General features: G+C 51.2%; 1 protein-coding gene and 1 long non-coding RNA gene across 3 annotated transcripts in view; both read left to right on the top strand.

The window, feature by feature from the left end:
• Positions 1 to 765: 765 nt before the first annotated feature.
• Positions 766 to 24,703, top strand: part of TRABD2B (TraB domain containing 2B) — a 222,546-nt gene continuing 198,608 nt past the window's right edge. Inside the window, exons 1-2 of one of the 2 annotated variants that reach the window (XM_086394270.1) lie at positions 766 to 1,641; positions 3,684 to 4,244. In XM_086394270.1, coding sequence (XP_086250396.1) covers positions 766 to 1,641; positions 3,684 to 4,244 — 1,437 coding nt within the window. The remainder of the gene's footprint in view (positions 1,642 to 3,683; positions 4,245 to 24,703) is intronic. The other variant, XM_086394271.1, reaches the window with a different exon arrangement.
• The window catches only part of LOC147375298 (uncharacterized), a 41,036-nt gene continuing 20,604 nt past the window's right edge, over positions 4,272 to 24,703 (top strand). Inside the window, exons 1-2 of the long non-coding RNA XR_015161528.1 lie at positions 4,272 to 22,610; positions 24,640 to 24,667. This is a non-coding gene — a long non-coding RNA (uncharacterized LOC147375298). The remainder of the gene's footprint in view (positions 22,611 to 24,639; positions 24,668 to 24,703) is intronic.

Below are 24,703 nucleotides of genomic sequence, written 5' to 3'. Positions count from 1 at the left end.
TCAGTTTCCCTCTTGGCTGGAAACCATCCAGAGGCTTGGGTCTTGCCTCTTGGCCTTCTCTAAGTTTCATTTGCCTCTCCAGAACTGAAGGAGGCTGGTTTTAAGGGCTCTTTCAACTTTTAAAGTCTAAGGAACTGGGATATTGATACTCACCCTTGCAGGACCCCTCACCAGGATCCTGTGTGGTACAAAGATATAGATGGATAAAGCTGTTTAAATGGTTTAAGTATGAAGAAATTTTGAGGAAGATCATTTTGTTGTTCGGTTTTAACGCAGCTAGTGTCTGCAGAACACCTACTAATCACGTGCCAGCATTGGGAACAGGGGTTTGATACAAAGTTGTAGATACCAGCTTCCGGGGATTTCCTTTGAGTGCTGCCTTCCAGCCAGTCTGGGAGCGCCGACCCACTCCTGTCCCTCTCCTCTCTCGCTGTTCACGGCTCCAGGACTTGTCTGGTCCATGTCCCCACGTTTGCCTCTGCCCGGGCCAGTGGAGTCCAGAGCGGAGCGGATTGAAGTTGGCCTTTCGGATATCGGCCCAGGCGCCCTCTGGTGGCCGCGCGCGGAAGCTGCGGCCCGGAGGGGAGCTGGCGAAGGGAGGAGGGAGGGAGATCGAGGAGGAGGCGCGGGCAGGGGAGGAGAGGAAAAAGTTGCGCTGGGAAGTTTGGAAAGTTGGGAAGTGGCTGCTGCGGGCTTCGCCTCCCTCCGCGCGTGTGTATGAGGTAGCGAGCGAGGGAACAGGAGAGGAGCGAGCGAGCGCCTGCCATGCCCATCAGACCCCGCCTCGCCGCGCCCGGGCGCAGAGCTCGCCCGGACTCCCTGCGGCCCGGCCCGGCCCGGCGCGGCCCCGGCCCCCCGCCCCCCGCGCCGGGTCCTCCCCTCCCCCCGCCCCGGCGGCCCCAGCCCCCCGCCCGGCCCGGCTCCGCGCCGCTCTCCCGCCCTCCTCTCTCCTTCCCTCCCGGCCGCGGAGCAGCATGGCGGAGCCCGGGCAGCGGCCGCGCGGCCGCCCGCCGCCCCTCTGAGCCCCGCTCGGGGGCCACCGGGCGCCCCAGACCCGCCCCCCGCCCCCGCCGCGCCCGCCTCCGCACTTGTCCCACCGCGCGCCCCCTGGAGCACCGCGCACCCCTGGGACCCTTGCGCGCCCCGGGTCCCCAGCATAACCCCGGGTCCTCGCGCGCCCGCCGTCCCGGTACTGCTCCGGGAACACCGCGCACCCCTGGACCGCGACGCAGCTCCGGGACCTCCGCGCGTCCCGGGACCCCGGCGCGCTCTCACAGCCCCGGGGCTCGTCCAAGCGGGCGGCGCGCCGCGGTGAGGGGGCCCCGCCCCAGAGGATCCCCCTCTTACCGCAGACGGAGCCCCGCCCCAAAGGGACCCCCGGGTCCGGCAGGGACATACGGCCACGCCCCAAAGGGCTCCCGGCATCCCGCGTCCGGAGCCCCGCGCTGCGGAGGAACCTCTGTGCCCAGCCGGGGGCTGCCTGCCCCGCTGAGGGGGCGCCTCCCAGGACGGTCCCCCGCGCCCCGCAGGCCCGGCAGGATGCACGCCGCCCTGGCAGGGCCGCTGCTCGCCGCCCTCCTGGCCACCGCCCGCGCCCGCCCGCAGCCCCCGGACGGAGGACAGTGCCGGCCGCCCGGATCGGTGAGCGAGCGCCCGCCCGGCCACTCTCCCGGCCGCCCGGCCACTCCAGCCCCTCGGGGACGATGGTTTGGGGGTCCTGCCTTCCGCACCCACTTCGGCCCACCCGTTCCACCTCTGCGCTCCGGGCAGTGCCTCGGGCGCCCTGCCCTGGCTTCTGCCTCCCGAGCTCCTGCCCCGTGCGGGGAACCGAGTTGGGGCGCTCCCTCTCCAGCTCCTTCCCCACCCGCTGACGCTCTCGGGCTCTCCTCGGACTTTCGGTCCTGCTTGGACCTTTCCTCTCTGTGCCCTTTTGGACTCCCGTCTTACTTTGATCCGTCTTTACCCTCTGGTTCCTCTCTTCCCACTTATGACACTGTTTCTGCAGTTCCTTGCCTTTCTCTTCTCTGCGCCTTCCTCTCGTTCACACACGCCCAGACTCCTCGCAAGCTCCCCTCTTTCTCTTGATCCCCGCCGGTGACCTCAGGCAAACTTTCTGCATCTCTAGCCCAGACCCCAGCACCCACGCTCCCAAGTGCCCCTGGTTTCACAAAAAGGATGAAGATTCCAGAGGAGAGGAAAAGAAAGTGCCAGGACATGCTGGCCTAATATTTCTTTGGGGATTGAGTAATTACTAGGTTTCCTAATTTTCCTTCCAAACTAAGGAATCCCTTGATTTCCCTCAGTCTTTCTCCCTCAAAGTGTAAATTAGTGCCTTGAAAATAGCCCTGGATTGGAGACCAGGGAGCAGGAAACCGTCTGTAGGGTCCTCACTGGCAGCCCAGTTAGTTGACCTTGGGCAAGGTGCACCTCCAGCGACCTGACTTGTATGGAAACAGGGAGCTTGGCGACAGGCAGAGTCCTCAGTGCTAGCCTCTCACCAGGATGCTGAGATTTACATTTGTTGGCTGTTGGTAAAGTAAGGTACTATTCCCTTTTCCCACCCCAACAGATACTTTTCTTTTGTACTAGAATCAGGCAGAAAAATGTTATGAGTTGACGGAAAGCTTGCAGGTGGTGGCGGGCAGTGGACAGTCCAGGGGGTGTTCCAGGGTGGAAAATGACTGCCTGAGAGACACCAGAGACCCTTTCTCATGTCCCTTGACCCCTGGACCTAAACTGGATTGGAGAAATGACCCACGTCTTCATGACCCTCCTTCATCTCTATACACATACACACACACACACACACACACACATACATTCCTCTTCAGAGCCTAGGTGATGGCAGACAATTGGACTTGGAGTCCAGGTACACCTTTTAAGGGGAGGAGCCTGGAAAGCCTGTACATTTCTTGGGACTAATTCTGTGGAATCTTTCCGTCCCAAACCAGGGCCTGAGACTTTACTTAGCCTGCAGGTTTTAAAGCACTTTCTCATCTGTGGTTTCAGCTGGTGAAGCAGAGTAGCTGACACCCCAGACCTGCCCTCCAAAAAGAAAACTGCATCCGCCCTGCTGAATGGGGAAGTAGCTGTTTAAATAGGCTATTTTTAATAGGTGTTCTGCTTTCAAAGTGCTCTTGGCGTGTATCTTCTAATGGTTGGATTTAAAAGTTATATGACTTCCTCCCTTCTTGCCAGAGCAGGACTCTTGGTCCCCCTCTCCCCACCCTCCACACGAAACACCGCCGGTGAAGGTTTGGCTTGGCCAAGATTAAATATTCTCAGGTGGTGTGGCAGTCCTTGGCACTCATAGCTAGAGCCAATCATAACGAGAGCTTCCTTCACTACCTTCACTCCCTCTGAGCCTGGCACTGCTCTCCGGGCTTATTTACATAGATTGTGTCTTTTCATTCTCCCAACAATCTTTGAGGTGGCTGCTCTCAGCTCCCATTTTACAGATGGGGAAACTGAGTCTGTGGAAAGTGAAAAAGTGTGCTTAAGATCATACAGCCAAGACAGGCCAAAGCCAGGATTTGAATGTGGGTCTTAGTTTCCAAAGCCCTTGCTCCTTCCCATGGCCCTCGGTCGGTCTCTGTCTTCTATCCCCACCTCCACCTGCCCCCTCTGTTCTAACCTTCTGCTGGCTTCAGCCTGACTGCCTTCCTTCACCTCTCCTTCTGCAGCAGAGGGACCTGAACTCCTTCCTGTGGACTATTCGGCGTGACCCCCCAGCCTATCTGTTTGGCACCATCCATGTCCCCTACACCCGCGTCTGGGACTTCATCCCGGACAACTCCAAGGCAGCCTTCCAGGCCAGCGCCCGCGTCTACTTCGAGCTGGACCTGACCGACCCCTACACGATCTCCGCACTGGCCAGCTGCCAGCTGCTGCCGCACGGGGAGAACCTGCAGGATGTGCTGCCCCGCGAACTCTACTGGCGTCTGAAGCGCCACCTGGACTACGTGAAACTGATGATGCCGTCATGGATGACACCCGCGCAACGGGGCAAGGGGCTCTACGCTGACTACCTATTCAATGCCATCGCGGGCAACTGGGAGCGCAAGAGGCCGGTGTGGGTGATGCTTATGGTGAACTCGCTGACGGAGACCGACGTTCGCTCCCGTGGCGTGCCAGTGCTTGACCTTTACCTAGCCCAGCAGGCTGAGAAGATGAAGAAGAGCACCGGGGCCGTGGAGCGCGTGGAGGAGCAATGCCACCCGCTCAATGGGCTCAACTTCTCCCAGGTAAGCACGGGGCGCCTGGGTCCCAGAGCCCAGCCGTTCCCATGTGGCTTTCTCCTCTTCTCAGACTGTCTTCCTCCTGTGGCCAGATCCTGTCCTTGCCTTAAAGGGAGAGGATCTTTCGAGCTGTGGGGCAGCTCTTGGGCTGCCTTTGTGGTGGTATGAGGACAGACTGGTGTATGCTGGGCTTGGGGGTGAGAGTTCAGGTGTGCTTCTGTCTCAGTGTGCTCCCTGGCGGGGATATATACACTCCCCACCTGCTGTGCCTGCCCGAGAAGAAAGAATTTCCCTCGGAGCATCACAGTGATGAGAAACAGAGAGAGTTGCCACTTTGCGTCTGACTTTCCCTGAGGCCCCGGGGTCTCAAGAGCAGGAGGCTGTCCTGAGGCCATTGGGAGGCTGCATCTGGGTAGCCGTTGTGTGTGTATGTGTGTGTGTGAGTGTGTGTGTGTACCTGTAAGGAGGACGCACAGAGGGAGATATGCTTCCTGGGGTTGGGAGGCAGGAGAGGTGCAATAGACCTGGTGTCTGGTGGCCCTGGCTTGCAGGTTGAGGTTAAGAGCTGCCAAATTTCCCGGAGCCTCTACAGAACTCCATGTGCCCCTTGGACCGCCTCCCTAGGCTGAGAGAAAGTCAGCAAGTATAGTTTGGGGGTTCATAATTTCAGAGAGATGTGTTCACTTCAAGGTTGACAGTTCTGATTTCTGAACCTCAGGCATGGGGGCAGGGAGGAGGGCGGAGCTTATCCAGCAAAGTGTTGTTAAAAGCCTTGTCTCCATGGGCAGAGGTCACTCACAACTCACTGGCCCCAAACTCAACTCTGAGGCCCTGGGAACAATGAGTTCACATCTGCGCCTTGAGACGGGCTGTCAATCCCAGAACAGGCGCTCCGAGTCAGGGGTTGGTGGCTCCTGCAAGGAGCATGGGCCCATGCCCCAAGTGAGGCGTGGTCCCCAAGACATGCTTTTCCAGGAAGGAGCCAGCCCGGTAAATTGGCTGGACTAGAAGCTCTACTGCTGGAACCAGACCTGCTTGTGTTCCTGAGATGCTGCAAGCTCTTCACCAGGGAAACAGGAGCAGAAACTGATCCCCCTTCAGAGATCTCTGGCTTTTGTTTTTCCAGGGGAAATGCAATATTGTCCCCAGGGAGGTAAGAAGCCAGATTGATTTGCCGGCCAAATGAAAGGCGGGTTTGTCGGTTCTCCTGCTGGCTCTCCCATAATTGTGGAGTCCTTACCCAGAGGGCCCGGTGGCAGGAATATTGGGGCAGTTAGTCACGCCCCGCAGGGTTCTGACTACGCCTGACTCCTTCTCCGCAGGGAAAAATCCTGTGCATTCTCTGGCCCAGCACTGATTCCTCTGAACGTACCGGCTCGCTCCCTCTGAAGTGACTTTTCCCTTGCCAGCCTCAGGAGCTGATATTATCTGTGTTAGGCTCCCTAGTGCTCACCGCCCATCTCATTTTGGAGACAGGTTTGTGGGAGGCCTCTCTGTTCAGAGGCCTCATGTCTGGCCTCGATGTCTTTTTTTAGGCTGTGAAGGTGGGCGACCCACTGTCCCTCTCAACACCCTCTTTGTACCAACCACAGAGGAATCCGACCAAAGCCCAAGGGAGCACACAGACTCTGGTTAAACAGCCCCTGGCTTTAATCTGTCTCTCTTAAAACAACAAAACTATCCTTCTTCGAGGTCTGGAAACACTGCTGTGCAACCAAAGGATGGCTCTGGTAGGTGGAAAACATTTGCTGGAAAGCATGCGAGGTTATATTTTAGGAAAAGTTCCTGAGAGCCATTCATCGGCCAGCAAGAAGCCCGCTGACAGTCTCCAAAGCCCATGTTTGAAGATCAAACAGACTCAAATCTCTGGTTTCAAAAATGCACCCACCCCATCACCAGCCTGGGCCCTCTCTTAAAATTGTTCTTGGGTCCAGCTCCCTGAGAGGGCTGCAGGAAGCAAGTCCTGAACAAAAGAAAACAGGACTCCTCTCGGTTCCCTAATCTGCACACCCTTCACCACCTGCCAGAGTGCCTGACCCCGCCAATTTGTCCTGTTATCATTTTGGAGCAAGGTGATGAAATCTCTCCTCCATACTCGTGGGCAGACATGGGCTAACTGGGAAGGGAGCGATTCCAGAGCCTGGGCAGATGGAGTTGTTAGGGATCCCCAACCCCAAAGTCAGAAATGCAACAACAGCCTTCTCAGTAAAATTGTATGCACGCGTGCACAGTTTGATATGAACATCTGTGATGCATTATTGTACTGAAATATCTGTTAAGTGCATCAGATTTTTATTTTTTCTTTCCTCCCAGCATTACTGTTATTGCAAAATATTTGGGGAGGGGGGAGCAATGAGAGAAGATGGTGAGGGGAAAAAAAAGCTTGAAAAGAGAGTGCGTTTTGTTAAGATCTGGGATTTTAGTTTTGATTTTAGTATTTCTCAAAAGTCTTATATTTTCTTCTAGTCAGAATATACCACATTTTCCCTAGCTAAATGGAGAAAGAAAGCTATACCGGCTAAAGGTAGGACTTATGTAAAAGTTTCTTCCATCTTTGCACAGCATGAAAGATCAAGCTTCGTGGCCCTGGTCTCTAATTTTAATATGAACTGAGCGCACTGAACCCAGTATCACCATGTGTTTGCTATGTGACCTTGAGCAAGTCACTTCCCCTCTCTGGCCCTTGTTTTTCCCATCTGTGAAATGAGACACCGGGATTAGGTCATCATTCAAGCCACTCAACCCCGACATTCCATGGGACGATTATAATCAACTCCATGTGCCAGGCACCCCGCAGGAGGCTCTGCATGCTTTTTCATCTGTCGGAGTCTCACAACCCTATGACTTTCTTAGGTGGGCACTCCAAAAACCTGGATGACTTGGCCAAGGCCACATGGCTAATAAGGAACAGAGCCAGTCTGCCTGACTTAAAGGAAGGACGCAATCCCCGTGCTGCCCTAGGTGGAGTCCCTGGACATCCTGCGTCTAGGTGGTTCGTGTCTTGCAGTTCTTCCTTCAGTACTTTCTTTTGTACCCTTCTTTCCTTTAGGGTAAGGCAATGGTACCCCACTCCAGTACTCTTGCTTGGAAAATCCCATGGACGGAGGAGCCTGTTAGGCTGCAATCCATGGGGTCGCTAAGAGTCGGACCCTACTGAGCAACTTCACTTTCATTTTTCACTTTCATGCACTGGAGAAGGAAATGGCAACCCACTCCAGTGTTCTTGCCTGGAGAATCCCAGGGACGGGGGAGCCTGGTGGGCTGCCGTCTATGGGGTCGCACAGAGTCGGACTGAAGTGACTTAGCACATTAGCATAGCAAAGGGCTTAACAGTTTACTTCCTGGAGAATTTATCCTTGTAGAGAAATTATTTCCTTTGGCTCTGTGGCTGGAGCAGGGATGGTAAAGGCAGGTCCTCTAAGGATTTCTCTGATGTGTTTATAGGCAGCTCAGGATAGTGGGCTGAGGGATGGGAGTCTAGCTTCTAGGTTTTCCCAGCTCTGGCTCCAAAGCCAATGACTCGTGTATAACTCTGGCGTTCTTGTTTATTGAATGGAGCAGTAGTGACTAGACTTTTTTTTTTTTTTTTACAACTGAGCTGGTTTTGTGAGGATGTGAACCGATGTGACCTGTGGGGGGTGGTCAGGAGGGTAAAAGGACTACCTAGCCGTAGGGCCCGTGCTTGGAAAAGAGTCTGGGAGGCTTCAGGACAAGGAAAGAAGGCTGCGTGGGAAGCATCGCCTTCACCTGTTGGCACCTTCTTCCAGCAGCCATGTCCACTGCCTGTGCTTTGCTGAACAAAGTAAAGCTGGAGTAACAGGAGGTGGCAGCCCCTGTGCTCAGGGGCCTGGGGATGCCTGAGTCTCGAGTCTAGATCTTGTGACAATCTTGAGACCTGCCCATTTCAATCAGCTCTGCTGGCTGCCTCTGGGGATTGGTACCAGCTGCCCCGAACGCAGTGGACTGATTAGGGGACCTCCTTCTCCCTCTAGGGGGCCTCAGTGGCCCCCACTCAGTACGGTGGAGGCGCTGGATGAGGAGCCCTCTAAGTTACGTGGTTCTCCGAGGCAAGATGAAAATACGAGGACTCTGCCATTCTGAACTTGGCTGTGATTTAACTCAGACGCCGACGCTGTTCATCCAGTGTGTGTGGCTTGGGCGTGGCTGCCAAGGGTGACCAAGATGTTTGTAAACTTCTACAGCCTCCTCTCAAAGGAGTTAGAAAGCCCAAAGTCATCATTTATTGAGCTGTGTCTCCATATAGGGCACTCTATTAGACATCGTAATTACATCATCTCTAATCCTCCCAGAGATGTGACAAGGCCTGTCATTGTATCTCTTTTACAGACAATAAATTAAGGCTTAATAGGTTAAGTCATTCGGTTGTGATTATACAGCCAGGTCAGGTGGACTCAGGATTCAAGCGTAAGTGTGTCTGATGCCAGAGTATGTTTTTCAAGATTCCGAGAGCTGACGTAATTTTGTTTTGAACAGTCAGATGGCATGATCTGGTGATGTGTGTGTGTGTGTGTATTATAGTGCAGGGAGATCATCGTATCTTGCTAAAAAATAAAAAATACTTTAAAAATGTATTGAAAGAGATCATTGAAAAGTGCTGAAACTGGTTTTCTCCCTGGCTTAGAAATTGGATCTGATTCTAAAATAGGAGTTCTTGCCTGGAGCCTGGAAGGCTACAGTTCATGGGATCGCAAGAGTTGGACACGATTTAGCGCACTTTCTTTCTTCTGAAGGCTTGCCCAGCTTTCCAAGGGACCAAGGTGAAGACAGCGCCCTAACACAGGCTCGGCAGCACAACTGAATAAAGGGTCTCCTTGGTTATAGTCATAGGCCCTAGGTCTATTAATACATCTGAGGGAACAGCACATATTATAGGGTGCTTAATTAGGATTTAGAGAGAGAATGAATGGTCAGAAACAATGATATGACCATCCCTGCTTCCCTTCCTTCGTCCAGCACTATGGAATGAATGAATGAAGAAAGATGGCACAAGCCACAGTGAAGAGCTCCCTCCTTGAACTTTAATAGCTCCTCACCATCCTACAAGGACACAAAATGTGGAAATAATAAAGCGGGCAGTGGAGTACAAAACAGGCTCTGGGCCTAGCCTGTTTCTACCTTGGCCATGACTTTCGGCTTGTCCTATCCCTCTCCGGGCCTGGATTGCCCGCTCTTCCCGCAGTTGCCAGGACCCGCCCAGTTCTGACTTCCGTGTGCTCTTCTGCAGTCCTGGTACTTTGGAGGTACCCTGAGATTTCCAGGCTGAGTTCTCCGCGGTTGGGAGGGGCTGGCCAGCTTGTCTATGGCGGGCTGCTGCCTATACCTAATGTACTCGTCCTGAAGCCTGCTGGTTCCAGTGGGTGACCTGCTGCTTCTTGCTTCCAGCCTGTCAAGAGGATGGAGCCCCAGCCCGTCGTGGCGCAGTCTGGTATACAGCTGCCCAGCCTTGCAGCCTGCCCTTCCCCAGGACTCCCCCCTCACTGGCTTCCCCATTCATTCAGCCAGAGCATCTTAGTGTCAGCCAGGATAGTACGGGGAGCAGACACTGGGGAGCAGCCTGGATTTTTCCCCTGGGGAGTTTACTGCCAAGCCAGGGGCGTTATCAGTGCTTTCTTCTTAACATGCCGTGGAAACCGAGGCATGAAAAGCCTGTGTGTTAGTCTCCCCTGAGTCCTGCCTGCACATCACCTTTCTCTTGCTCTCATACATTCCCATCTCATGGAACCCACCCCTCACTTCCCATCCTCCAAGAATGGCTGTTCCTACCCCCCGCCCCGACCTGCTGGGCCTCCATGGCAGCTATTGCTATAGCACTGACCTTTGGCCTCTCACGTCCACAGCACTCATCCCTATTTGTGGCTTCCTATCAGATCTGTCTGCCCTCCCCAAAAAAAGACACCTCTCTTAAGACCAGCTGGGCACCCCTAAGGACCTGCAACCATGCTAAGCCATCTTCTCCCCAGTGTCACCTACAGAGTGAGAGCCTCGGGGTCAGTGTTGGCTCCAAGCACAGGCTGGCCTAGTCCACACTTGTAACTCCAGATCCTGGCCTGGGAGCCGGCTGCTTCTGCAGCCTGCAGCACCCGCTGTGGCTCCCATCCCAGCCCTGTGGTCAGGAGCTGTTCAGCAAATATCTGTCACATGGTGTGGAAGTCACCTGGAAGACCCCCAAGGCCCGACCCCTAGACATGTGTACTCTCAATTTCTTTGTGTGCCCAGAGAGCTGCTTGCAAAGAGCCCCTGCTAGCACAGCAGGCTCCGTCCTTTTTTCTTTTTTCCCCTGACTTGGTTAATTTCAGACTTAAACATTTAATGTTATTAAGCTCAGAAGCAGACTCACAGGATGGCTCACGTCCTTCCATCAAAGGAGAGTGAGGCCATAAAGCCGGAGGTGTGACCAAGATGTCATGAAATATTCTTGTCTCTGAATCAGAAGTTCACAGCATGAAGTCTTCCTGATTTACAGAATCTCTGAGCTGGGACTTGGAGACTCAGGGAATCTAAGAATGGTGAAATCTTAGAACATTAGCCTCAGAGGCATTTTTGGACTCGAAGAATCTTCACATCGTGAAATCCTAGCCCCTTAGCTTTGAAGACTTTTCAGCTCATACACACAGACTTCTAACATCTTAGAGTTGGAAGGGACCAGTTCTCAAGAATTCCAAGACGTCCCATCCTCAAACACAGTGATCTCCTCCCCACAACTCAGCCTCCCGCCCTCCCCAGGCCAAAGAAAAGCCTGACTTTGTGACGGAGATAAAAATGGGAGCGTGCCTTTGTTAATAGTTCCCATTTGGACATCTCTCAAAGCCAGGAAGAGGTCGCCTGGTAATGCAGCTTTCCGAGGGAGGAAGCTGAAGAATAGGACGAGCCTGCAGCCAGCCAGCCAGGCGGCCGTGTTTCTTTCCCCCTCGAGTTTGCTTCTAAATATTATCCACTTCACTCCCTTTTATCTCCCATCACTGGCTCTCTGTCCGCCCACTTAATCCACAGGCAGCCGGTGGCCCAGCCTTCAGCTCTGCTCAGCGGCTGCCAAGCTGTCTGGCCTAGCAGCTCCTCCAGGATCCACAGGCTTTTAAATCTGCGCAGAATATCCTCTGGAACACAGAACGTTGCCCCAAGCTTGGAAATGCTGTTGCATATGCTGGGCCCCCTCCCTCTGCAGGAATTTCCTTCTTTTCTCTTCTACTCCTGAATCCTCTGAGATCTCTAAGGTTCAGCTCCATGCTGTACCTCCTCCAGGGAGTCTTCCCAGAATGCTTCTAAATCTCATCTGCTTGGGAGGACTTGGTGCAAGCCTTTCTTTGATGACGCAGCCACATCTATTCTTTCCCTCCGTGAAATGTGTGATGGCATTTTATGCTATTCTTTCACCGCTTAGATATTTTACATTCTATTGTAATTATTACTGCGGCTGTCTTTTCTTTCCTAATCAACCCAGCTTCAAAACCTAGCTCAAAATATGCTCAAAGTTGATTACAAAATGAGACTGGATGTTTTCCAGTTCTGAAGTTGGGGCCCTGTGTTGTATCCTGTGGTTGAGGTGTTGGCAGCTCTGGATGCTAACAGGATGCTGCATCTTGGCCTCTAGATTCGTAGAAAGCCTCTGACTGCCCACCTGAGACACGGAAGCAGTTCAGTGCTATCGCTAGTCCATTAGTGAGGACTCCATGACACCACAGGTCACTGTTGAATTTCTCTATCTCTCCATCCTGGAATGCTTTGGTGTCTTCTCTTCCTTGTCTGTTCCTTGTAAACAAAGGCCTCTTTCTTTTCCTTTCTCTACTCAGAGTTCATGTGAGCTTCTCCAGGGTCACTTAAAAATGTTTAATTTCACCCATACTTGCTGCTTTGGTTGGTCTCCCGTGCTGCCGACCTGTTCTAGGCCTCTCTCCTTTCCTCTCTCTCACACAGTCCCTGATCAGGCCTCCATGCCTTTGCTTATGCTGTTCCTCTACCTGAGAGCCCTTGCTGGTTTTTATGGTCTGGCTTTAAAGGTCCCTGAGGGCAGTCATTTGAAAAGCCTGGACCCTTCAAGCAAATGATTCCTTCTAGCCAGACTTTTCATCCGAGAAGATGAAAGTCACCAGACTGGACTGTCCCCTCTTGGCTGATACTGCCTGATCATAACTCAAGCAGTCTGAGTTTAGGTGCAATGATGTGATTGGCTTTCAGCGTTGTAAGTTTTTTTTTTTTTCCCTTTTCGTTTCTGATTTTTTTTTTTTTTTTTGAGGCTTATTTGATGACATGGCAACCCACTCCAGTATATCTTGCCTGGAAAATCCCATATCCAGATGGAAAAGCGTGGTAGGCTACAGTCCATGGGGTCGCAGAGTCGGACACAACTGAGCGACTTCAGTTTCAGTTTGACGACATTTATATTAGAGATCGAGAGTTACTGCTCTGGTGATGGGCACCTGTCCCATCATGAGGACCCCACCCTCATGACCTCTTCTAAACCTAATTCCCTTGTAAAGTCTCCATCTTCAAATACTATCATAGTGGAGGTTAGGGCTTTAGCATATGGATGGAGTAGCACAAATCTGCAGTCCCTAATAGCGAGTGAGTTGTACCAGGGCCACTCTGCATGCTCGACTACCCTTAAAAAAAGCCAGAAGGTCATCAGACTTGGCCCACACAAGTCACGGCCCTGGAGCTGTCTCTGGTGGTGGCCTAGGTCCTATCCAGTCTCTTCAGTGGCCCCTGCTGCTGGCCTGTGTTCCCCTCTTGACTAGGCAAGGGGCGGGGACTCTGGGCGGGGCGGGGACCTGCAGGTTTTTTTCAGATCAGTCCCTAACCACCATCCACCTCCCCTGTGCATGCCAAGTCACTTCAGTCATGTCTCTTTAGGACCCCATGGACTCTAGCCCACCAGGCTCGCCGGTCTGTGGGAATTCTCCAAGCAAGAATACTGGAGTGGGTTGCCATGCCCTTTATAGGGCATGTCCATGTGTGTCTGTGTGTGTGTATATATATATTCCTTTTCTCCCGATCAGGTCAGGAAGAGCAGGGGAAAGCACTCAATTTTACTTCTCCATGGCTCTTACCTTGTGAGCCTGTTTCTTTGCATAAAGCTTCCTCTCTAGCTTCCTCATTCCACAGAACATCCTGGCCTGACTCAACCTTCAGAACCAAGAATTAGTCGGTATTCACCCAGCACAGCACAGACTCAGCTCAGAAGCCCCCTAGGATGCCTCCAGGCAGGGCCCAGGACAGGCCAGTGCTCTTTCAGGCAGGGCCCAGAACCATTGCCCTCATCAGGAATATAGGTCACCTAAGGCTAGTTACCTAACCTTCTTGGGTCTTAGTTTCCTATCTCTCAGTTTCATCTGATTGCTATGAGGATTGACTGATTATGAAGTACCAGACACCCATGGTTATTGCATCTTTAAATTAGCATCATCATATAATTTTTCCAGAAATGTTTTTTAGTTCCCACTGTGTGCCAGATACTGGGATTTGTGCTGAGATACGAAAGTGAGCAAGCAGGATGAGGCTGTTCCCTGGTGATGCCTTCCAGGGTGGGGAGGGAAGGGAGCAGAAGCACCTTACGCTGTGGGGGATGGTGGAGGGGGGAGCAGTAGGCAAAGAGAGGGGGGTTGGTCTTGGCAGGTAATGTGATGTGCTCTGGGAGCCGGCTTCCCACTCCTGTCCACCTCCAGTCAAGGTCAGAGTGCAGTCGGCTTTGCCCAGACGAGAAGATGCACTTTTCCTAGAAGCTCTGCACATGGCCCCGCCTGCCCCTCGGTCAGCCCTAGCGACTGTACAGGAGACACGGCAAGCTGCGCCCACGTCCTCTGGCCAGCCCTGCCCTCAGAAGCCAAAGTGCACAGATAAAAGGCCAGCCCTTTTCCAGTTCCTCTTCTGTTTAAAGGACTTACCTGCTTCCTCCCCGTTATGGTTCTGTAAAGTTTCCTAACCAGTTTTACCTCCTGGCGACTTAGTGCGCCTTCTAGGCAGTTTGTAATTTAAGCCTCCAGCCCCATTTGAAACTGCTTTTGAGAAAAGAAGATGTGGGCAGAGAAAGCCTTTCGGATACCTCCCTGTCTCATCTTTTTGCCCTAGTTCTCACGGTTTCCTCTCCTTGAACTTCTCTGCTTTGAGTTTGAGGAGAGACAAAAGCCTAATTGGCAATGATAATTCCAACCATTTGCATCGAGGTTTGCAGTTTCCACAGTCTTTCACATGCAATAACTCTAGCTCGCAATTCCTCCTGACCCCCCAGACAAACACCTTGAAGGGGGCTGGACCAATTTCCTGTCCCTAACCCCCCACCTCCCCTATTCTGACTCCCAGGGGCTCCCCAGGAGAACTAGTTGGGTGGCTATAAATTCTCCAGGATTATGGGATATTTTTGAGCTCCAGACCCTCTGCTGGGGATGAGATGCAGTCTGAATGTATGGGCCATGGATGGGTGAACTGAGTCACTTTGGGACCTCAGTGGCATGATTGGTACGGTCTCTGTGTTTGAGCTTGATTGTTTAGTTGACCCTGCACTATATAGCCCCCATGCCAAGGCCTTCTGCTGGTCTTGCGGGTGACTTTTCTATTATTCTGCTTCCATCAGTGTAGTTTTATGGAGAGGGTGATGAGAAAGGGATGCAGGATTTTTGATGGAGAACTTGTAGTTTCAACAGGACCAGGGCCCATGGAGATAGGAGTGAGAGAAGTCTTGCCTGGGGGAAAGAAACTGTTAGGCAGAAGTGCCAGAAGGAAATGCAGAAGGTTTGCAAGGAAGGTCTTTCTACCCCTCCTTCCAATGACTGTACTCTGCTTTTCCTCTCCAGCTCACAAGACAGCCATTGTTATTTAGTGCCTATTATGTGCTAGACCTTGGGTTTATTACAGTAAATTTCTAAAATACTCCTGAAAGGTAAGTATCATTTCCCCCATTTTAGGAGCTGAGACTAAGTACTTTGTGCAGAATGATGGAGCCAGGATTTAGATCTTTTGATACTTTAAGAAAGGGACTGGACTGAGCTGGAGTTAGAATTCCAGCTCCACCAACTCAGACTGGATGACTGAGGTCCTGTTTCCATATCTGAAAAGTTGGGGCTCATAATAGCATCCACCTCCTGGTGTGTTTAGGAGTGAATGAGGTAATGCATATCCACCACAGAGCTGACTGCCTGGCACACACTCAGAGGTAATGGATGTTAATTGTGGTGGTTTAAGTCATGGTCAGTTTAATTATTGTTACTGGCCCATTTTCACACTGTGTCTGGAGGTGAAGCCCATCCCATCGAGAAGGTGGTTCTCAATCCTTCAGTCTCCTCTATACTGAGCGTCATCCAGAGCAGGGTGAGGGGTTGGTCTGATTGGGACCGTGCAACCTGATCACCCAGAGCGTGGTTATTTTCTTCTGACCATCTAGCCATACTTGTTCTAGTTCAGCTTGCCTATGATTTCCCACCACTCCCTGGGGTGTGGACATGTCAAAAAGGAAAAAAAGTTTAGGCTGAAGACTGCTACGGGCCTAGCTCTGCCACTGGTTGCACGCCTCATGCATGACTTGAGGCCATTCCCTCTCTGAGGGTCCTTTTTGTCTTTTGCACAGGGGTTGGTATGTTAATAGCAGTGACTCAGAGTGATAGGGAGAACTGGGGTTAAAGCCTGGGCCGGACTTTATTAGCTCTTTAGTGGGCTGTGCGCTTTGTGCTGCTCAGTATGTATTTCTCCCCTTCTCTTTCTCCCAAAGAGAAGTACCCTGTATCTACTCAGTGGCTTGAATTAGTTACTGCGGAACTCTTCACCCATCTATTCCTTCCTTCAGTTGTTTACCAAACCCTGCTGGGAACCACACTGTGCCAGGCTTACTTCGAGGTCACAAGTCTGGGGCTGGTGAGAAAGGGAGGGATTGAAGAGACCCCAGAGAGAAGTGCTTCACAGCTGAGTGCCAGGAATGCATCTGAGTCTTATATATGCACTGCCCTGCTGAATCCTCACCACAGTCTCTCAGGGACATAGTATTATTCAACCCCATTTTACAGGTGAGAAAACTGAGACACCAATAGGTGATTTCATTTACCTGAGGTCACACAGTCGGTGAGGGGAGGACCTAGAATTCAGACTGAGGAAATCTGGCTGCAGAGTCTGGGCACTCACACTCTCTGCATCTATGAAAAGGGACTGAAATCTGACAGTAGGAGGGGTCAGGAGTGGATGGGGGAGGCATAGCTCTTCTTCTGGGACTAGAAGTAAGAAAGATTAGGAGCAGTAGGGAGTTGGTAGACAACTGATGTTCCTTCCTAAGAAAGAGTGCCACATTGGGAAGGAGAGAGGGAGGTGGTCTGTTGGCCAAGACCTAAGGTGAGGAGGGAGGCAGGGGTTGAGAGCAGAAGCTGACCTTGGCAGGTGAAGGAATAGTGGGGCAGACTGAGGGCCCGACAGGAGTGGAGGCTGTGAATTTATAATGGCACAGGCTGGACAACTGGGATCCTTCTTTGTGTAGCTCTCTAGGGCGGGAGCAGGACGAGGAAGTGTGACAAAGGGCCACTCCCAAAACCCAGCCTCAGGAGCCCGAGCTGAGTAGCGTAACAGTTCCCATCTGCCTGTCGTGGTTGAATGCTGACCCTGAGCTCCCAGCCCCACCTGCAACTATGGCTTTGCAGGGCCGTGGGAGGCCTTACAGATGCTGTCAGGATGAATGAGACAGCATCCTTGCTATCCAGGAGTTTTCTTTGCGGTGAAGATGCTCATTGTATACGATAGAGACGACCTCCCCTCCTTATGAGTACCTGGCTGGGCTAGGAACTCGTACCTATGTTGCAGGAGGGCGGACCCCTTCCAGGGCCCAAAACTGGGCTCTTGTCTAACACTCGGAAATGAATTGTCTAAGGAGACACTTGTGCTGACAAAGCAAGAGATTTTATTGGGAAAGGGCACCCGGCTGGAGAGCAGTAGGATAAGGGAACCCAGGAGAACTGCTCTGCCACGTGGCTTGCGGTCTCGGGTTTTATGGTGATAGGATTAGTTTCCGGGTCGTCTTTGACCAATCATTCTAATTCAGAGTCTTTCCTGGTGGCACACGCATCGCTCAGCCAAGATGGATGCTAGCGAGAGGGATTCTGGGAAGTGGACGGACACTCGGTGTCTCCTTTAGACCTTTCCCGAACTCTTCCGGTTGGTGGTGGCTTATTAGTTCCGTATTCCTTATCAGGATCTCCTGTCATAAAACAACTCATGCAAATGGTTATTATGGTGCCTGGCCAGGGTAGGCGGTTTCAATCAGTGTGCTTCCCGTAACACCTATGCTCATACTATACTTGGCAGTACAGTGCCACCTTAGATCAGTATAGAAAAACAGGTGTTCCCAGGGTTCAGGAGGAGCACCAGTATGGGGTTGGGAGCTGATGGTGATATTGATTCAGACTGAGGGACTGTCTTTACTCACTACCTGTCCTATTTACTCATGGAGAGTGCTTACTGGTGGAATAGGAGATTCAGGGGACCACCCAGGGAGGCTCACGGGCCACATGTTGGGGTGCTCTTAAGCCATATTAAGAAACTTAGACTCCATCCCAGGTGCGCTGGGGGGCACTGTTCCGCACTCCTCTGTTCTGTAATTCACTCTTTCATCATACTGGAGCGCCTTACTCAGGCTTGCTTGGAAATTCCCAAGCCCCTTGGCTTGAGGGAGGAGCTCCCGGGTGAAGGTCTTTTCCCTCAATAATTCCAAGTTCATCTCAGTGCTGAGCCAGAGGAGAAGGACTCTCAGCTTTCTAGGAACATGGGTGTGTTGTCTCTTAGAAACGGGACCGTAAAAGTGGTCTGGCTACCGAGTGAGACTAGTGTGTAAAGATCAGCTCTTTGTGAGGAGCCTGAGACCCTGATCACCATTTCTAAAATAGTTACCATAGCATAACATGGCCTTGCATTTTGTATGGCCCATTTGATGGCAGAACTGGGGGGAGGGATTCCAGCTGTTCAGTGTGGAAGTGGGATGAGGCAGGTGGTTCTGGGAGGTTGGGGGATGGGAGGATCTGCAGTTCGTAAATTGCCTGTCCATCGTGGGAGCACTGGATCAGGAGTCCAGCAGCATGAGCCTGGGCAGGTTCCTCCCTGGCTGTGCCTGCTCCATGGATGTGAGCACTTGGTAGACACACAGGGCATCCCGCTGCTGCAAAGCTGCTATCTCTGCTGTCTCTGACCTCACTGGCAAAGGACATTTGTTAATTTTACTGTCTTTGATGTGTTTACATGTCTGTCTCCTCCGTAGACTGAAGTTCTCTGAGGGCAGGACCCTCATCTGATGACCTGAGTTTGCCTGGGGCCTGGCTCCCAGTACACACCCAGGGATCCTGGGGTCAGCTGTAAAATTACCAGCTGTACCCTCACATCACTGCCTGAGTATCTGGATGGAAACAGAAAGTCCCCAGCTACCCCCACTCTGTTCCCAGATTTCCAGATGTTCAGTTCTAGGAGGTCAAACATCTAGGGAGGCGCCCGTGTGTCCCACTGTGGCACCCAGGTGTTCAGCTTTGGCATCTCTGCCCACTGAGCCCCTTCTCACCCGCGATGCTTTCCCGCTGATGCTTCATTCCCACGGGGGCCCTCGGTGCTTCTCGTGGGATTGGAGGCATCTTCCCAGCCCTCCCCCTGCCCCCCTTCCTCACGCTTCTGTGTTTTTTCCAGGACACGGATCAGAGCTTCTGTTTGCTGGTCATTCCATGATCCTCACACAGTATAAATGAAAGCTGCTAAAACCGATAAATTCAAACCATGTGTGGGCACCGGGGAAGCACAGGGACGTCAGAGGGCCGCAGTGTGAGGTGGCGTCAGCTCTGACGGCACCCGAGCTGATTTGTATATGAGAAAAGTAAATATCCCCAGTGGTAAACAGCCCTGGGTCTCTCATCATCGCTGCGTTTCAAAGGCATTTAATAGGAACACACGCTCTCTGTCTCTTGTAAACAAAGCGAGCTTCTCTCTGCCTGCTGACCTAAATTCTGCATTTTCATCTTTGGGAAAATCAGCCAATCGTTCTAGTGGGGAGACCGCAGGCAGTCTGGGCTGTCGGGTTGGGTCGCCTTCTTCCTGGCTTTGGCAGTTGGTCTGGCACTTTGGCTTTGCCAGAGGGCTACCTTTTCAACTCTCCTTGGACTTGGAGCAAATGGGTTGGGTGGCCATTCTCAGCCTGGTCTCGTTGAGGAACACAAAGTCTGGAGATGTAAATCCACTTGCCCAAGATTGCACACCGGGTCCGGCTGAGCCAGGACGCCCCTTTGCCCCTCACTGAGGACTCTCCAGCTCTCCATCCTTTCTCATGAATGGTACTTCTGTTCTCCCTCACGCAGAATCCCAGTGACATCCTCATCAACTCCTCCCTTCTTTCCTCTCCCTTCCTAGAGCCAGGCCTTCCTCTGGGTCCCTGCTGCTTCTCTCTCTCTCTTTTTTTTCTTTAAATTCAGGCCATTCTTATGTGCAGGAATGTGCCCCAGTGAAGGAACCAGACAGTCACAGGTTGGGGGTTCTGGTTTCTCCACCTGTCAGCTGTGTGGCTTTCAACAAGTTCCTTTCTCCGAGCCCTGCAGTTGTCAGTCTTCACGTCTGTAGAATGGGGATAAGAACACCTACTCTTTTGGAGAGCTGTGAGGATTAAACAGAACTCTCATGTGTGAAAGTGCCCAGCCTGTTCCATCCCACTTTCCTTCAACTCTTCAACTGGCCTCCTAATTATCAGAAAGAGATTGGGCCTTAAAATTGCATACCACTGAATATACCGTACACATATACACAAGCAAGGGAGCATAAATTGCACACCACTGAGTATACTGCGTATATATACACAAGCAAGAACACATAAAACTCTGAAGTCTGAATCACATCAGAGGATTGTGTTAATGTTGCAGTCCTGGTTTTGATATTGAATTCCAGCTACATGAGATGTTACCATTGGGGGAAGCTGAGTGAAGGGTATTATTTCTAACAACTGCTTATCAATCTATAATTATCTGAAAATAAAAAGTTTAATGAAAAAAAAATGAATTAACTGTTTCAACACATTGTTCTGTGCCTGCTGCCAGTCAGGTACTGCTGCAGGTACTAGGCATGTGTCAGTGGATGTGAAAGGAAAAAATCCTCTCTCCCACATCCTTCAGGTCTTTGTTCAAAGGTAGTCTGTCTCCCCGTGACACCTGTTTAAGATGGCAGATCACTCCCTTGAACTCTCTGTCCTTTCCTGCTGTTTTGCTCCATAGAAGGTGTCATCAATTGGCATTCTGTATAATTTACTTCCTTATTTTGTTTATTGCCCTTCAGTCTCTCACTAGAATGTCAGCTCTGTGAGAGTAGAGAATTGTCTGTGTTATCTGTATCCTTGGCACCTAGAACAGGCCATGCATGTAGTAGGCACTGAGCTAAAGTTTGTTGAATGACTGAGAGGTGACAGATAAGAAACAAGTCAGGATAGGCTAAGTATTAAAGGCAAAGAAAGCAGAGAAGGGGCTGGTGAGATGGGGAAGGAAATGTTGTTTTGATCGTGTTTTTTCCCTGCAAATTTTGTAGGCTTCCCTGTTGTGTGAGGGGTAAAGTCCTGGCTTCTTAGATTGTGATCTACACATTAATTCACTGTTCTTTTTATTCATTCACCAGATGTCTCTCTGAGCCATTACGACATGCAGGGCTCTCTAGAGCAGGCTGAGAGGAGGCAGAGAAGGATCCTGCCCCTAGGAGGCCTACAGGTGGGCAGGAAAGAGTGCACGGGAATGCACACAGCATGTGACAAGGGAGGATGAAGCTGGTGTGAGCAGTGAAAGAATGCTAGGCAAGGGGGCTGAAGAGGGAAGGCTCACCTGGTGCTTGGGAAAGGTGCCCTGGAGGAGGTGCTGATTCCTGGCCTGAAAAGTCTGGGAGGATCTCCAGCCTCTACTCAGCAAACCAACTTCCTCTTCCATGGCTTCCCTAGGAGACCTGGCAAGTCTATTCAGACTACTCCTTGCAGCTGGTTTTGGATGCCCTGACTCTACTGGTGCTGTGATCCCTGGCTACCTCTCTCCTTCACTCTGCTCTCGAAATCCTATTTCCTTTTCCAGATCCACTCTGGCCCTTCCTGTAGGAAGGCTTCCTTGATTGCTGTAGTTCCCATGATCTGTTATTTCTGAACATCTGTGCCATTTATAGTCTGTATTTGACCCTTTGAAAGTGAGGGGAGCAGCTTCACTGGAGGTGGGACTTGGTCCTCTGGTGCAGGAGCTGGCTACTAAGCTGGTCTTGGGCTTGGGTGCACAACAGGCCCTCAGCAGTGCTTGTGGCTGGATGGAATTGAGAGCACTGGAAAAATGTGATTCATCTTCAAAGAGAGCAGGATTTGTTATTTTTGTTGTTGACCTAAGTGCTTCTAATCTTGAACCACTGGAAGTCCACTTAGGAGAGGGCTGCAGTCTTCCTTGACAGTGTTCCTGAGTATGTTGTTAACAAACCAGTGCTGTAAGCAGAGCAGCCCTGGTGCTTCACAGACTCAAGAATTTGTCTCTTTCCTGGCATCATACGGGAGCCTGTGCTCAGTGTATTCTTACAAAAGACATGAAAATATATTTATTGCCGTGCATTCATTCACATAACAAATGTGTTTTTTAAATAAATATTTAAATTTAAAACAGTTTCTGATTTACAGAAGTATTGAGAAGATAATACAGAGTTCTGTATCCACTTCCCCTCATTGTTGACATCTCACATTAGTATATGGTACTTTCTGACAATGAACACATCAATACTGACATCTTACTATTAACTGAAGTCCACTCTTCACTCAGATTTCCTCAGTTTTCCCCTAATGTCCTTCTTCTGTCCCAGGATCCCATATTACATTTACTTATCATCTCTCCTCCAATTCTTCCTGGCTGGGACAGTTTCTCAAACTTGCCTTGTTTTTGATGACCTTGACATTGAGTAATAACCAGATATTTGGCCCTCGATTGGGGTTTGTTTTGCTGTTTTTCTTATGATTAGTCTGGGGTTATGCTCTGAGGAGTAAAAGACTAGAGATAAAGAGCCATGTTTATCACATTCTGTTGAGGGCACATACTGCCAACCTGACTTATCACTGCAGATACTAACCTTGATCACCCGGCTCAGGCACTCTTTGTCAGGTTCCTCGGCTGAAAGTTACTCGTCTTACCCCATCTGTCCATACTATCCACTTTGGCAAGGAGTCACTATGAGCAGGCCGTACCTAAGGCATCCAGTCAGTGTGTTTGGGCACTGCTCAGACACATGCTCTGTGTTTGTCAAATACTTGCTTTGTGCTGGGCACTGTCACAGATGCTAAAAATATAGCTGTGAATGAGACAGAAATTGTTTTCCTGCATGGAAGTGAGGGTTTAACAATGAATGAGGAGATCATTTTAGAGCATGGTAAGTTGTATAAGGAAACGGCAATGGGCCAGAGAGGGACCTGGGTGCTAGGGGGATAAAGGAAGGGGAGGAGCAGCTGCTGGTTTTCTGGGGTTTTCAGGAGAAGGTGCTTTTCAAGCTGAGTCTGGAGGGATGAGAAGGGGCCAGCCATGAGAACCTGGGAAGCACATTTTGGGCAGAAGGAGCAGCGGATGCCAGGCACTGAGGCCTGCTTAGGGAACGGAAAGGATGTCATGATCCCTTTGTGTACTGGACAGTGTCCGGAGATGGAGCAGAAAGGAGGTGGCGTGAGATCTCATGAGACCTACAGATCACAAGAAGGCATTTAGATTTTGAAGCCATTGGTTCAGAGCAGGGGAGATCGGATTTTCTTTTTTATACATAAGTGATGGCTTTGGGTGTGGTGTGCAGAATGGGCCCTCCTGGAGTTGAAAGAGAAGGAAACTGGGACACCAGTATGCATGATGGTGGTTTGGACCTGGGGAAAGCAGGTAGAGGTCAGTTTGGCTCCGTTTTGGAGGGAGAGTCAACAGTGCATCTGATGAGTTGCTTGTGGAGAGATCAGGAAACTGAAACATGCTTGTGTGCTTTGGCCCCTGGTGGTGCCATTAACTGAAAGTAGAGGAGGCAGAGGAGCGTGTTAAGGAGGTTAACATGCAAATACTCCGGGGCATTAAAGTGGCTCCCACAGAATCCCACTTGCTAACACTGCTGTTAGTGGCACCTCTGGGTTCCACCACACATTTGGAGGGACGGGGACAGCATTGTTTGCTGACTCAGTTGCCACCTTTCTCCTCGGCAGTCCACACAATTGAGGGGTGAGTGCAAAGGGCAGATGTCCTTGGCAGGCGATCCGGATGTGCAGGGTGGAGCTGGCCTGGCCACCTGCCACGCCCTGCTGGGTATGTGCCAGGCACTGAGCAGGACGCCTTCCTGCCTCTCCCCATGCCTAGCCCATGGGAAGTTGTTTTTTCCTATCCCTGCTTCCATTAAGTAAGCACGTGTTAGTTTGTGCTGAATTATGTCCACAGTAAAGTCAGTCAACAAGTGTTAATTCAGCACTGATTACTGTGTGGTGTCATGGTCCCTGCCTCTGTGGAAATTAAGACATAAGCACGGTGAAGGGACTGAGTGTGAGTAGCATATTTAGCAAAGAGTGTACCGCCATCCATGTACGGGAGGGAAAGAAAGCACAAGTCTCCAGGGATGCCTGGAGGTATCAGGGAAGGCTTCCTGGAGGAGATGGAAATAGAGCTAGGAATTGGAAGGGCATTGAGGGGACTGGGCCATGTGGCCAGGGTCTTTGTTATTGAATTGGAAGTAGATAGTGTTGGAGGGGCACAATTATGGCCCATCTACCAGCATACGGGGGCTTTGCAGATGGCTCAGTGGGTAAAGAATCTGCCTGCAGTGCAGGAGACGCAGGTTTGATCCCTGGATCAGGAAGAGGGCCTGGCACCCCACTCCAGTATTCTTGCCTGGAGAATCTCATGAACAGAGGAACCTGGCAGGCTACAGTCCATAGGGTTGCAAAGAGTTGGACACGACTGAAGGGACTAAGCACCCATGCACCAGCGTATGGATCAGAACAGGTGCTAAAAACTAAAAACTGTTGGATGGGTGAGTGACTGGACACTAGGTTGATACCACTGCCTGGAGGGCCTCTGATGCTGGAGTGAAGGAGTCCATTGTCTCCTAAGGGCCACAGGGAACCACTGCCTAAGAAAACTGGAGGGAACTAGATCCTGAAGAAAGACTTTTGAATTTCTAGCCAGTATTTAATTTTTTATAATAATAATAATGATATAGCTCATAATAACAATAATTTTTATAACTACTTAATTAGCATTATTTTTGCCGGAAAGGAACTGTTAGTTATATGCTTGGCCCTGTCTGTGTGTGATTAGAGTTTATTGGCTGAGACCAAGACGGACTTTTTATCTTGAGGTTTTGCTGTTTTCTTTCCTCATTGGTCTCTGCTGATCGTCCATCTCACTGTTGGCTCTTTAATCTGCCTGTGTTCCATGAGGCACCACAAAAGCACAATCTTTGACAAGGTAAATATGCCAAATCCTTCTTATAACATTTAATCA

Source organism: Bos grunniens, chromosome 3, assembly GCF_055505025.1.
Source record: "Bos grunniens cultivar Pamir isolate PY7600 chromosome 3, Bosgru_T2T1.0, whole genome shotgun sequence".
Lineage (NCBI taxonomy): Eukaryota > Metazoa > Chordata > Mammalia > Artiodactyla > Bovidae > Bos > Bos grunniens.
This window is presented reverse-complemented; position numbering and strand designations above follow the sequence as displayed.